Raw genomic sequence first — 15,544 nt, forward strand, 5'->3', positions numbered from 1 at the left:
ACAAACTCTGAAGAAGAAAGGAGCTGCAGATATCTCTCCCCTGAGAGAACTGTCTCCACTTTCCAGATGTTCTCAGGCACAGGTTGATAAAGAAATAATCCCAGTTTGCATCACTTGCAAACATGAACATCACCCTTAAGATGTAAAGACCATTCTGTATTTTCAAACTGTATTCAGTACAGTTGTAAAGTTGCAGAAATTTAGTCAGGATCCAAACCAACAAACCAGCCCTCCCTACTGTTTGACATAACTGACACAGTCTAATTTAGCTTTCTTACTCTTGAAATCACACAAACCCACTGAAACTCATTTACAGTTCTTGGTCTAACAGAAGTTTCACCATTTCACAAAAGCTGGAAATTTTAAACTTTAAAAATATCTCTACTGGCACAGTTTTCCTTCCTTTTACTGTGGTGTGAATTATGTCTATCACTTATGTTTGATTTCTTTTTTCTTTCTTCCTTCCTTTTTTTTTTTTTTCCCTTTTGAAGGAATTGGGAAAGGTCATTTTGTGGCTTTTACAAGCTTTCTCGAGTCTGAAGACTTAAAACACAGATTCACACAGACAGCGAAAAAGACAGAAAAAAAACCATCCTGGTTATCATTTGTATAATTTCAATTTACCACTAAGTGCTACAAGAGAAGAAAGAACAGCAGTAAAGTACCACAGAAGTGCAAAAATTAATCCGCTTCATCAAAATACATTTTGCAGTGAAAGTGACTGAAAGATTTTCCACGCTATATTTTTGCCTAATGATTCTGGTGGTATTACTCTCTAATCAGCGCAGTCAGTAGTGGGAGAAGACACAGACTGCCAGGCCCTCTCCTTGCTTTCCCAAACTTCCCAATATCCGCCCAAATTTACCTACGGACAACCTTGTTTAGGCAGCGTGTCATCCGACCCCAACTCAAAAAGCAGGTTGGCAGAGGTGCTGTATGGGAGTGGGAACCACAAGGAACTCATGTCAGCCAGAGCAAGGAAATGAAACCACCCACCCTCTCTGGAAAAGAAACCCACCACCCTTTGTTTTTTCTTCTAGAACTGTTTGGGTTAGAATATGAAACACATTTGCTATCACATAGGAACCTCAAAGAGAGAAAAGTCAGGTCTACTGGATGAAAGGATGAAAAATCTTGGGGGGGAAAAAAAAAAAAAAAAAAAAAAGCATTGACAGGTAGTCTGCTTTGTGGGAAGGATCCACAAGCCAGAGTATAAAGAATTAGCTTGTGATACTCTGGATTTCTAGTGCAGAGGCGGTCTCTGGTCTTATTGGAGAGCAGTGCTCACACAATTTCCTCCAGGTCTCAGGGGTGCTTTGGTATGGGTCTTTTGGATGCAAAAACTGGATGCAGAGATGTGTTCTTTTTCTGATGGTTCTTCCAAAGTAGATCACAGCCCTTAGCAGTACCAAACTGGACACCTGCCAACCTTTTGGCTGAACTGGCTTTAAGCATGTGTAGTATCATGTCTGCAGAGTGAGACAAAGAGAACTTACATAGTCCTACCTGCATGTACCAGTGCAGACAGTTCTGCTTTGCTGTGACTTTCGCAAACACACAGGGCTGCAGCTACCGAAGAATATTTTTGTGTGAAAACCATTTATGCGAGAGTAAGTGAGAAGAAGGATAAGCTCCAGAAGATAGATCTGATATGCTGTCCCACACTGCAGGGGCGAATATATCGGTCATAAGATTAATATCAACATACTGGTGTCACCATTGAATTCTCAAGTATTTTGAATTGGAAAATAAGTGGAACTTCTCCATGGCAAAGCCAAAGGCAGATGTGTTTATTTTATCTGCTCCACAGGTGTGGATTTTTAAACTGAATTTAATCTCAGTGTTAAAAATGATGGACAAAAGAAAAGAAGTGTCTGCTGTAGAAGAGATGTAGTTGTGTGAAGGAATTCAGACTGCTCTTACAGGGTGTGAGTGAGCAGTAATCCTACCTTTTCAACAAACCGGCTAGTTACACATATTATTTCGTAAATTATGTTTCAAAATAGCATTTCAAAAGATGCTAACATGGTTCTAATAAGTGCATAATAATAAAATGTCCTTCACTTATCATTGCAGAAGGCAGTATAACACCACATTGTTAGTACTTACTGTAGGTTCACAAAAAGTTCTGCAAAAACTATGCATGCAAATGGAAATGCCATTTCACTGACTTCAGAGAATGCTGAAATATTTCTAGGTTTAATGCAGATATATACACCAAAAGAGAAGATAACAGTGCAGAAAGCAGCACTGCAGAGTACTATTTTGCCTGGAACCATCGCTTTGACTTTATGCATCTTGCTCCTCAAGGTAGTAATTTCACCCTTCTTTGTGGAATTAGTATTTAAAAGGCCCTGGAAAGAGCAGTTATTTATTTATTCCAATAACAAGAAGAAATGCATAGCAAGGAAAGAGGGAAAACCTATTTACATTGTCCTTGCTTCCTTGTGTTGTTATTTGAAGAGACGACGTTGTCTTCGGTTCCACCAAATCGCATGTGCAAGTAAGGTGCAGGTCAGGGAGTCAAAACTGACATTTCCAAAGTTTTTAATCTGTGTTTAGGTCCAGATATAAAATAACTATACATTCACAGCTCCAGTGTCTCTTCAGCCTGTCTCCTAGACACGCAGAGCGCGGTGGTAATGCTGGCACACCGCTTCGTGCGCTCAAGATGTATTACTGAGGTACACAGTGGGGGCATCACAAATTATTAGAAATCACATAGGCCCCTCTGAAACAGGTGCATCAGGTAATGCTTGTCCCAAACCAGACGTGGTTCATGAGACTCACAGGTTCTCATACAGCAGCCACAAGGCCTGAGATCACCAGATATCACGAAGGATTTGGATTGGAGCAAGGCAGATGCGTTAACCATGGCTAATGTGACTGCAGCTGCTGCACAGATGCTTTCTGAAGGCTGTGATTGAACATGCTTGTCTGGGAACAGGGACAGGAAGGAATCCAGGACGGCTCAGTGCCCCAGTGCTGCCAAAATGTACATACTCAAGCAAAAACTGTTTGAGTTTTTTGGAGGGATCTCTCTCTCGCTCTCTCTCATATCCACATCTAATCTGTATGTATAATCTCCGAGAAAAACCTAATAATGATGCGGCGCTGTGTATATGTACATATATATATATATAATTTTAATAATAGAGAAACTTTCTACTAGGTTTATCTGGTTTGTTTTAGGGAAGCTGTCAGCCCCTTGAAAGCAGGAGCTAGCAATGCAGAAAACCTATCCAGAGGTAAAACATGACCACTGAATTCACATGCATTTGCAGTGCTGTGTGGAGGACAGAGGGAGAGGGAATATATTTTCCCTTATAGAACCCTTGGGAAGCAGACCTGCTTTTTCCCAGTGAAGTTAACCTTCTTCCTAACAAAACAGCTATGGCAACATACTGATAAGCTTTGTTAAGATATCGTATCTTAACACAATATGATTAAGATAAATTCATCATAGCTTGAAGACTGGATATCAGCAATAAAAGCAGAATAGGCATAAATGTAACTCCACCTGTGACTGAATAAATATCTTTACCACTCCTTTAGTGCAGGGCTTCAGGCAATGTTTTTTCCATATGGGTCTCGGTGCACAGCCAAGGGTCTCAATGCTTTTCCCCTTCAGTGCACCAGGGGAAAAAAAAAGAAAGTAATATTCTGCCTGTGCTTTTTGCTATAAATGACATACTTCAAAGACTGCTTCAGATTTTAAATTGTGAACTGGATATGAAATGGAAAGCATACTGCAGGTAGAAAAGTGACTGGAACTGAAATGAGAAATCCAAATATTTTAGAAAATTGCCATGCATAACTACTTCTCACTATTTAATACTTCCTTTCAAATAGTTTCACTTTGGTCTAAATAGATTGTAATTCTCAAAGGCATGATATTGAACTTCCACTTGCTATAACTCTTTGCTTAGATAAAAAAGGCTTTTTATTTTGGAAAGAAAGAATTGTTCTGCTTTCCCGGTTATAAACTCAGCAGATCTTTCAGTGATTTCTTTCCACATAAATTGATGCTTATAAATGCCATTTAATAGTGTCTTTATATTTGGTGTATTCAATGACTGTCAATTTTACGGTAATGGAAAATATATAAACTTCAAGTAGAATTAAAAGAGTGAGAGAAAATGAAATTGTATATTGAAAAATCAAGCTGTTCATAAACAACATTCAGTCCCCAGAAATCCAGAAATGCCTCATAGGTACCAGACTCAATATTAAGGCAATCATGATGATTGCATCAGATAATTTTTTGTTTATTAAATGGAGAAGGAGATTGAACTCCTTTTAGCAAGTAAATGGGTGTCTGAGAGGAAAGTTTGATTCATTTTTTTTTTTAAAAGAGTAGCCCAAAGCTGCCTCAGACCTGAGATTTTTCTAAGGGGAGCTTACAAGAATTAGATGCTCATCTACTCCGATATGTCAGGAGGGATCAAGCTTCCCTGGGTTCCTCTGAAAATCCCAGCTTGGAGAGTTACAGTAGGTGGTGGAAGATGTGTCTAATTTCCTTCCTTTGAAGTGAATTTTTTTTTATGGAAGTATTAGATTTTAGTGTATTAAATTACAAATTACAAGAAAAAAAGAAACCCAGGAAGATTCAGGATTAAAAACCAGGAGTATCTCCTTAACTGAAAGGCTTGCAGAGTCTTATAATCAGAAGTCATGCAAAAGGTCTTAAATACATGTTTATCTACATTTTTTTGAACATTAAAATTTTGTAAATAGCCAATAGTGTGGCAAAACTGCTTCCCCATTCATGTATGAAAATACAGATCTACCTACACTTTTGGGTTTATGCTAACCAGAAGGGGTGCACATGCAAAGAAAGTAATTGAAATTGCAGATAAAGAATGTGAACACAGCTTTTTAAAAATTTACCTGTCTGTTGAAGTGCTAGCTCCCTGATGGCATCACCTTAGTAGTAAGCCCAGGAGAACCCAGTAGCTTGAACTCTGCTCCATGCTGTGCTGCACCCCCAACTGTTGGAGGTTTGCACAGGATTGAGCTAATCTATTTGAATTAACCTTGGAAGGAGATAAAAAGCTCTGATAGATCATCTTCACCTGATGCAAGATCAGACAACTTCTGCAGGGGCTTTCCTGCTCTTCTTCCCTTTCTGGCCTCACATTCCCACTGCCTTCTTTGTGTCACCCGTTGTGACCGTGCAGCTGAGCTGGGAGCGGGCTGGAAGCCTGACCTTGCAAAACCCACCAATACCGTCCCCCTCACCTGCCCCCTAAAATTAGGAGTATCTTTCCATTAGCTCAGCCAGTTTATTCAACCCACTTCATAAGATCACCATGCTGAATGCAAGGTGGTGGGCAGCACTGCCACTGCCTGAGGTAGTCCTCAGCTGGGGAGCTTCCCCTCACCCACAGGTATCAGAATGATCTGGTTTAAACTGGTTTTATTTTACCCTAAAAAAAAAAAAAAAAGAGTAAAACTTGCAACTAACAGTCCTAGCTGCAAGCCAGTTGCAACTCTGACTCTGCTGCCTTCCTGCTGGTGTATGTGGCTGACCTGGACACCCTGACTAGCCTGACCTGGACGCCCCAAAAACCTCCAGGAATCCCACTGCAAAGTCTCCCAGAAGGTGTCTGCCCTGCCTCGGTAGCTCCTTTTTGTGATCCGCTATGAAGAGTGAAATACAAATGTCAAAGCAGCCGTTTGGATTCTGTGTCTCGCCTTTACGTGATTACTGGCAATCTACTGCTTTGGATCTGCTCTCAACAGCATGCAGTTTCTCTTCTTGATTAAATTTGTGAATAATTAATTAAATATAGTTCCAATCATTTTAGCTCACAAATAAACTAGATTTTATGTGGTTTCTGATGTAATCCTAGTCTCTATCTGTCATAAAATGCATCTCACCAAAATCTGAGTTGTTTACAGCCCTTGACTCCGATCTTCCAGTGCGCGACAGATACACGTAACCTTTATATGAGTCACCTCTAATTGAAATCTGTCATGATGCATGCATCTCTTCTCTGATTGACCTCTGTAAAGCACCGCAGGTTGTGTCATACTTCTCATGCGGCATGAGGAAGAGGGTTAAACCTAATCTATAGGAAAATAACAAAGAACTACCATATAAATGATAATTTCTGTGGTCTAGTGATTTACCTTAAGGAAACATAGTTTTAAATTGAACTGATTTAGAAGAAGATCATTTAGTTCAATAATCTGAAATAAACTATGCAGATGTAGGAGTGCCATTTTTTTCTTAAAAAGCAAACACTCAACTGAAATGCTCAACATTTTCTAAATTTCCAGGAGTGTTTCGTTCCATGAAAAGTAGGGATATTTCCACTCTTGCTTTTAAGATATAGAAGTATTAAAGTTATCAATAAAAGTCTCTGAAACATTAATGCAAAAGTTGAACAATTATTTTTCTCCACAGAATAAATAATGTCTGATTTTCATTAAGCTCTTTTTAATAGCCAAGTTAAATAAATAACCCCTTTGCTATCATTCATTAGCGCACTCGCTTCAGCAGCTCCTTTGCAGTAAAGCAGTAAATTTACCAGATTCTCTGCACGCAGCGGTGACTTTGTTCGGGCACGTCAGGGAGCAGCAAGGGCCCGGCTGCTCCACTGAAGAGGCAGAGCGGTGATGAAGGCACAGCCCCACTGTATCAGGGCAGGGTGGTGAGAGGGATGGGGTCCATCAACAGTCCCAGGCAAGGTGAGGTATGGAGTCAAGTCTGGGTTGAGCGCAGGGATCTCCTCAGGAGAGGCAGGAGATGGGGCTGGAGAGAAGCCTACTACAGCGTAGGTGCGAGGTCTATCCAAGAAACCCACAAACCAGGACAGCCTGTCTCCTCCCTTCCTGCGCTCCTTACTAGGTGATGGTGACCGGATTAAGACAACAGCCTAAAACAAGGATATCACATAGCCTCAGTTTTAGTGGTTCAAGAGATTGTTGCACGCTTCTCTTAAGGAGAACATAATTTTAAAGAGTTCCTTTGAAGAAGACCTTTTGGTTATATTGAATTGCCGATATATACAGTCCTGAAACCCAACAATAAGCAATACAAAGAAGAAATTCAGCCAGAGTTTCTCAATCCCTTCCTTTGCCAGGGCTTGTGTATGCAGACTTGCCAATGTGCAGATCATCGGGGACAGAGTAAAGGTCTGACACTGATTGCTAAATTAAAGGTCTCATCACTAACTACATTTAACTTATGAAGAAATTAACAGCTTTCCTTGAAAATTCTCAGAAAATTAAATTTTTACTCAAAGAGTAAGTGCAGTAATTCAGGTATGATTTGGTGCATTCTTTATACATAATAAATAGGATGAATCACTGCAAAACTGAGTGCAAAACTATGCAGTTTCAACCAGAAAGCTCCCATTTTCATGCTGATAATAAAAGCTGTATCACATTATGCCTAATCACAGCAGGCCAGAGGACTCCTGTGTGCACAGTTTAATAGCAATATAGAAAACAGCCAGGAAATTATCACTAGATTAATTGTATGTATAAGAAACCAGACTGTGGAGTGCTATAGTATGGGTAACATGGTCTTTCAGCTAAGCCTGAGCTCATGAGCTACTCTTGTGCCCTTTTGTTTTCTAAAGAAGAAGGAAATGCTGGATAGACGACCTGGCTTGTGGCGTGGCTTCCCCTCCTGAGTTACCAGCAGTGTATTTGTACTTCTCTAAAGCATGAGAAGTACAGTGTAAGCTGAAACACAACAGTAGTCTCTCCCCTATGCTGTGAAGAAGTCATTACAGTGCACTTTTGCTCAGTGACACTAGAAATACACAGCTGTAATGTGTCTATCTCTGCTTTATGTCTTTTAAGCCTCAACTTGCCTCCATCAGGTCCTATTATACAGTCTCTGATCATGTTGCACTTCAAGGGTGCAGAGAGAGGTGCTAGAAATCCCCAGGTAAATAGTCAGGGAATAACCTGTTTCCACATTCCCTTTGTGCTGTCAGTTAGTGTTTATGCACTGGAGGGGGAAAAAAAAAGTCTATGCCCTTCTTAAAAGAACTATTCCTGTTTAAATACTCTTGTGAAAGTTTTCATTATCCACAGAATGGCTAATCCCTTTCCAAATGCTATTCAAGCTCTTGGCTTTTATTATCTAACTCACAAAGAAACAAATGACATTATAATTATAATTCAGGGAAGCCAGCTCAGATACTGCAGTTCTATCAAGATCCTCAGTTTTAGCCAAGAGGGACACTGTGAAAACCGAGAGCTGAGGAATATTTTTTAAAGAAATGCAAAGGATCTGCGTTCTTGTATTCGTATTTTTTGCTTTTTACTCAAATTATAAAGCTGGACATGGTTCAAAAGCTGTTACCTCCTTCTCAAAACTGGTGTCTCTAATGCTGTTTTAGCTGATGGGTGTCTCAACAGAAATTTTTGTAGTAGATATGTAAATATGCGAGCATGAATAGTGCAACAAAAGTTTAACAGAGCAATATACAAAACAAGAACAGTGCCGGTTATTAAGGTAGAACTAATATAAGAATATGTAAGTCTCTGAAAAAGCACGCAAAAAAGGCCAGCGTCTTGTAAAATATCTTGTGCCTTTCTCTTACCTGCCCCTTTTTATGTTCTTCCGATTGGCTGTTCCTGTGACAGCCAGGGAAATGCTCAGTGTATTACTTCACAGCAGCAAGAATGTACAAGATCTCTATAATGAATTTAACTGCTATTAAAAAAGAAACTCATTACATTTCATGCCTAACAAGTTTGTATGAGACTGTAGTTACCCCCTTTGCATTATTCTGCATTATATTTAGACAGAGGGACAAATTAAGATGCAAGGTTTGTAAAGCTCTGGTGGGGATGAATCCCACAACCCTTGTGGTAGGGATTGCCCCTGGGACTCAGCCTTTCGTTGTCTGAAAATGACTCTGTTGGCCAGTGCTGATTGCTTTTCAGCCAGGTTTGCAGCTGGGTTACAGGGCTGCTTTGGTGTAGCTTTACTGAGCAAAGTGTCTCCAACTCTAAACCAGAGGTGAACCTGTAATTCAAAGGGAAAAAAAGAAGTCTACACCACTTTTATGTTCATTTCGCAGTTCACGGTGAGAAGTCATTCTTATTTTCCAAGCTCCTAGAGTGCTAAGCTGCGAAAATGGGCCTTCAGTAATTTCCTTTTAATTGGGAGCCCAGCAGTACAAAGATGGCACAGGCTGGGTTATATTTTGAAATAGCCTGCTGCAGCTAGCGGCGTGGCAATAATTGAGTCTAGGTGTGACTAAAGCATAATCCATCTAATGGCAATAATAGGTGCCAAAGTCTGGTGTTCTTTCATAGGTGATAAAAGGATAATTTAACACATGCTATATCTAATTCTTTTTTTCAGTGGGTAACACCAGACCAGGGTTTCAGTTCCTCCTTTAGTTAACTATTATAGGACTCACCAATAACTTTGAGTTTTATTGCTGCCAACTTACTTTTTCTAAGCTTTGTCCAACCTACTTTTTTTCAGTTTTTTATGACTTTAAGAAATTCTCAGTTAGATGAGCAGATTTTTGGAAACAGTTGCTAACATGAATGTGAATTATACAGTTGCAGGTTACAGTTTGAAAATGTACTCCCTCAGTCAAAATTTTCCTTGTGCTCCTTGGCCCTTTTTACTGGCATCTTCCCCCAGCTGTCCTATCAAAACACCACAGTTAAAACTGGAGGGCCCATTCAGGAACCCGAACATCCACATCTATGCCATTTCAAATAACCTGAGTAACTGGAACATCCTTCTGGGACTGGGAGATACGGACAGGACTATGTGAGCCTTATTCCTTTGTGGAGGATCTAACAGGAGGTCTAAAATGACATCAGATGCCTGTGTTTAGGCATCTAAATTGCTTCCTTGGTGCCTTTGTTTTGGGATCCTAAAGAGGGATGCCTGAGGAGTTACACGTATGGTATTGACTCCAGTAGGACTCATGGACTCTCCAAGTCAAGCCATGAGGACTACAACCACTGAAAGACCTGTGTGGTGTATAGATGCCTCCGTTCAATCTCGCAGTCCTTAGAGCCTGTCCTCAACTGTAGTCCTGCCCATGCTGCTTTGGTTCAGGAAGCAAGAAAATGCTCAGTCTGGACTGGGGCTAAGTTGCCTTAGACTTCGTAATTCTGTGATCCCTGTTCACATAGCTCATGCCCACACCCCATCTGTGTGCATACAGGAACTCCCCACCCTTATATTTTTGGTAGGACTATCTCATTTATGCCTTTAGATCCTGCACGAAACATAAATTTTTATCCAGTGGCATTTTGGCAGTGGGATAATCTCTAACTCTGCTTTCTAACAGCTCTACAGTCTTCCCTGAGAATCCTTGTATTCTGCAGCCTGAGACAAACACTGGTTCCTTGCCAACCCCTTTCTGATCTCTCCCCCTCTGTCTTCCTTTTGCTTTTCCCTCTGCAGTTCCCTCCGGCCACTACCATTTGCTGTTTCTTCCCTGAAGCAGATGCATAGCCTGTCTTCTTGGGAAGCATCTGGCAGTGGATCTCAGGAATATTTCTCTTCTCCTGTGGGAATAGCTGGGATGAGTGCTTAGCTAATCCCACTCTTCTTGTAGCTCTACTTTGTCCAGTAACTCATTACTTAGCATAGACAGCCCAGATATGGAATAGGCAGGAGCAGCTCCCCTCAACGCCTCACAGTCTTTGGGTCTCCAACTACCACCTCCCTGATACAGGGCTGCAGAGTTTTCTGAGATAGGATTTTTTGATTCTTTCCAGCTGAAACTGTTCCTCTCCGTGTGAACTAAGTGCTCAGTGACTATGAGTGAATATTCATCCTGAATACAATGAGAGAAGCAATCGGAGCATGACTTCAGCAGCTGCAGGACTCTACTGGGAAAAAAAAAGGTTCCTGCTCCAATAAGTGATCATAGTGAGAATGTTTTTTATTTTGAGTATTCATAAAAGATTCTTATGATAAAGAATATATATAGGATGGGCGTTACATCAGGCATGCTCACTGTGCACCTTCAGTATCTTTTTAATGTAGACTTTATGGATATCATTTTACTATAACGCAGAATCACAGTATCACGGAATAGCTGAGGTAGGAAAGGACCTCTGGAGATCATCTTGTCCAGCTGTATTATGTGCCACTGAGGCACATCTACACCAGTAGGTGCAGGGAAAGTCTTGGCCCCCCCTTTGCACTGTGGATGGGCTGAAAAACCTGAGCTGGCAGCACATGCGGCAGCACTAGTACCAGGAGAGCTGAGGGGCACAGTGTGAAACATAAGCTACCACAAACGCCCCCACTCCTGGAGAGTAGCATAGGTGTATAGGTACCACGCAGTACCCACGTGGTTATACTGCTTCTACATCTCAGCTGAAGGGTCAGCACAGGCTGCAATGTTAGATTCATTGGCTCAGATATTTACTGGTTTATGGGTCTCTCTGGAGCTCTCTCTTACTTTGTAAATGTGCTTAATCTTTCAGCCATGGGTTGCGTTAAACATTCTTCATGGGAGGGACTGCTGCTGCTCCCTCTGCTTGAAAGGATCCATATTAAGTTAAAACTAAAGACTTTGTCCAAGTGATTCATTGAAAACAAAGTCGGTGAAGCTTAGAGTCTGATCATACAGCATCTAAAAGATACTTTTGGTATTATAAAGGATCTTAATGTTACATAAGAACAGAGTAGAATAATTTTTTGCATTGCAGGAATTAGTAGGAGGAATTCTGTATTCTAGGTTATGCTAGTAAATACTTCATTTTGGCCCCTGAAATATAGGAATAAAAAAAATTGTTGATAAAAATAATTTAAAAAATTCGTCAAGAATTTAGGCTGAAATCTATGTGGTAAATTTCTGTCCCCACGTGATTCAGAGATTTTTACTTATTAAAGCATACAGTGTTGACTAAATTAGAAGAGAAAATATACAAAATTCAATAGTTCAGCAAGTTTTATATTTGTTTGAATCAAAACTATCTGTAAAGAATATGAAAGTAAAGATACTTTTTCAGAGAGGCAACATGCCACAGCAGCATGATCCTTGCTCAATTATAGTGATTCATGGTAGCCAAACCCTATACTTTTAAGCGGCAAATGTTGACTTAATTTCCTCAGCATTCCCGAAAACCAAGCCTCAGTGGGATGCATGTGTAATATTACGCATTTCTGTATTTGCTGTTGGATACTTCCATGGCTTTCTAAATTTTCACCTGCATTGCTATGGAGACCACTAAAATTTTATTATCATTGCTGAAGGAAATACACACCACCACCTTAGCCTGAAGAGCTTAAATAATTTTGCTTTTGCACACTATTTGGTCCAAAACCTGGTTAACGCTGTCAACTTAAAATCACCCCTACTGGGGAATTTTGCTGGAAGTCAAATGTGATTTATTACTTAAACTTCATTACTATGCTGATTATTCACAGCAGTAAAAATTATACCTAGCATGATGTGAAATATTTAGTTTTAGAACTCTGCCCATAAGGAAACAGAAAGATATGATCTACTGTAATACCAAAGAGTCTTTTAATCTGTAGAGATTTTAGCAGGCCAGGATTCTATGTAGTCCTCTGAGATTCTTGCTGTTAGCAACAAGAAAATCCTCTGAGCCAACTAAATGGCCTCTCTGTGCCCTAAGTTCCCTGTCTATAAACAAGAAAGGATTCAGGCCTCTTCTTCTGTGACTGCTTGAAGTCTGCAAGTGAAAAACAATTTATAAAAAAACATTTTTAAAGTGGAACTCATAAGCTCTGTGTCACTCTTAGTCCTCGAAACTTAGACTCTTGCAACTATTCTGAGAAAAGTGAAGGTTCACACTCCTCAAGGAGTTTGCCCTGGGCAGCGGCAATGGGAAGGGATCTCCTCTGTCTGCAAGTCTGAGGGTTGTGCGTACGTGGGTGTGCACATACGCACTCACTCGTGCTCTTCACTCCTAGGAGGAGACCACTTCGTTGCATTTCTCTTCTCTGAAAAGCCTTGTAGTTTAACAGAGGAGACAAACCACACACAAAAGGGAGATGAAAGTGATGGGTAAAAAAGCTTGAGATTGTCCCTTATAAAAAGACACCTTTGAAAAGTGCTGAGGAAGCTGCTGGAAATCTAACATCTGATTGAGTTCTTTGTTCCCTTGAGCAGGAAGAAGCAGCAGATGTGCTCTCTTTGTAGCTCTGCACTGCATGGGGTTTCACAGAGCTTCTCTTGTACTTAAAGTCTACATCTGATAGAGCAGTCAGCAATGTCATTTGTCTACATGGCTGCCTGCATGCAATTCCACGGACAGTGATTTTTGTCTTTTTTCCTATTGCCTTTATTGATTGTCTGCTGCTATCATGCTATCTTGTGACATGTCTTGAATCCTCCAAAACCAGCGTGGAACAAATTGTTCAGAATGAGCCACATTTAAGCTGGTAGCACTTCTGGATTATTGTTTTTTTCACCTTGTTGGCCCACCACAACAAAACACTCAGAACTTGCAATTCACTTACAAATGATCTTCACGTAAATGGAGAAGTATCCAAATCTGAAAGGTCACTCATCCTTGAAATCAGCACAATTGATTTTATATAGCTTGCTTTCAAAAACCACTTTTGTATTCCTGAGACAAGACGTGATACACTTGCTCTCTGAAGCTGCTACCTTAAATAATAGTGCTCAGCGAATAGATTTGTAAACCAGCATTTCATACACTGAAACATTGGTTACAAGTAATGCAATATGTCATTGCAAACACAGCAAATCTCCCGACATATATCACTGAAAGTTGTCCTGTACAGAAATAAGGAAAGAAATGTCTAGGCATTTATTTTCTTAGTATCACATATTGCATAAAACTTTGTCCTCCTGTGCTAAGTAGAGTACTGATGGAGAACAGAATATAAAAGACTGACTGTTGACAAAAAAAAAAAAAGAAAAAAAAAGAAAAAAAAAAGAAAAAAACATGACCCAAACTCATCACTTCAGACACTGACTTATATGTTTTATGCACAATGATTTGTGTAAAGATTATATAAATCAGAATTTTGACTGACTAGATATATGAGTTGTGGCATAGCTCCATTTGCTGATAAGAACATGCCTGTTGCATTTTGATTTGCCGTTTTTAACTGCGGTGTTTTTGTAGACAAGGCGATCAACCCATAACAGTCAATTGGTCATATTGGTCATATTGGTCAATTGACCATAAGGGTCAATTAATGTCTAAGGGTAAATTAAAAAAAAAGAAAAAAGGTAGGCTTGTACACCTGAAAGCTTTCCTACTTTTATCAGTTCTACTTGTCAGCCTAAAAAGATACTTTTCTACTAAACTTGTTTCCCGTTTGTGTTTATTAATTGAATTTTCTCTTTTTTGCAAATACTTTCTGAATGTTGTATTTGCTAAATGTTTACTTTTTTATAATTCCTTCCAGTTTAACATAGTGGAGAGAGTGAGAAAAATGAGATTAAGAGAAGAGATGAAATTAAGAGAACCTGCTTTAAAAGCTCAAGAATTTTCTGAAAATAAATGTTTGTGATCTTCCCCTACTAGTCAGAGATGGTGAATATTACTTACCCCGTAGGGGAATGATTTAGATAACTAAAGCTGGAATAACTTTATAGAATATTCAGCCAAATTCTTACTGGTTTAAGACAGTGCTGCCTCATTTACCTGAGAGCTCTTTTACCTATTTTCACAATAAAAAGTAGCATAACATAGAAAAACACTTACCGATGGAGGAATGCTAATGTAAGGTAAAGTGTCCAACTGCTGCTGGCAAACAATCAGCCACTCGGTAGGAGTGGTTGGAGCGTGGGCTGCTGGCTAGGTTAATTTTTCTAGTGGTAGCACCAAGTTGCCAATTTGTTATGATTACATAGCCCTTCTCCTCTCAGGACCAGTGTACATTTTCTTGGAGTTTCGCATTTAGATTGTTTTCCCGTTAGTGGAAGCATAGATTTACAGTTAACGTAGCTACTGAACTAAACAGACATCTATTAAATCCCTCCCCCACCTTGTGGATTAAACAAAAAGGCCAAAATTTTGAACAGTGGGTCAATTTTCCATGTGGTGGGCTAAACATTGGCAAGTGTTGAATTCTTGGGAAGTTCAACCAAAATCACCTGGAAGTTTGGAGGCTTAGCCCTTGAAAGAATAGTCAGAATGATGGCATTACAGGTAGGGATGTGAAAATAAATAAATATGTGGGGCAGGTTTCTTCAAATGTAAAATGAGTACAAGTGCAGGACATCCCCTCTCCGTCATTTCCTTCGTCATCCCCAAGTAAAACCCTTTCAATGCTCATTCAAGTTTCAGTGCCCTGTTCAAGTTGCAGCCCTACCCTGCTGATTATCCTCTGCTCCTCCACCACGTTCCAGCGGGTTCCTGCTGCAGTGGTAACACTAGCAACAGCAATATGAGCTATCTTTTCTTTTTTCTTTAAATAACATGCTAAATGTTGCTGTAACTCCTCATAGGGTGAGCACCGATCACAGTTTCTGCTTAAGAATCCAGTTGGAGTAGACACCAAAGGTACTCATTCAGTGACTGATACCAGCAGTTACCCCAGGGATGAGTTCGATTCTTATTTTCCACAACATTAGTTGTCTCT

At 40.0% G+C, this 15,544-nt stretch overlaps 2 protein-coding genes across 2 annotated transcripts in view; one reads left to right on the top strand and one right to left on the bottom strand.

Moving 5' to 3' along the window:
• SLC7A13 (solute carrier family 7 member 13) overlaps positions 1 to 15,544 on the top strand; it is a 127,147-nt gene that overhangs the window by 60,559 nt on the left and 51,044 nt on the right. The window lies entirely within an intron of this gene.
• RALYL (RALY RNA binding protein like) overlaps positions 6,576 to 15,544 on the bottom strand; it is a 221,444-nt gene continuing 212,475 nt past the window's right edge. The window contains exon 9 of the mRNA XM_054193665.1: positions 6,576 to 6,884. Within this exon, the coding sequence (XP_054049640.1) occupies positions 6,576 to 6,884 (309 nt within the window). The remainder of the gene's footprint in view (positions 6,885 to 15,544) is intronic.

This window comes from Rissa tridactyla, chromosome 2, assembly GCF_028500815.1.
Source record: "Rissa tridactyla isolate bRisTri1 chromosome 2, bRisTri1.patW.cur.20221130, whole genome shotgun sequence".
In the NCBI taxonomy this organism is placed as follows: domain Eukaryota; kingdom Metazoa; phylum Chordata; class Aves; order Charadriiformes; family Laridae; genus Rissa; species Rissa tridactyla.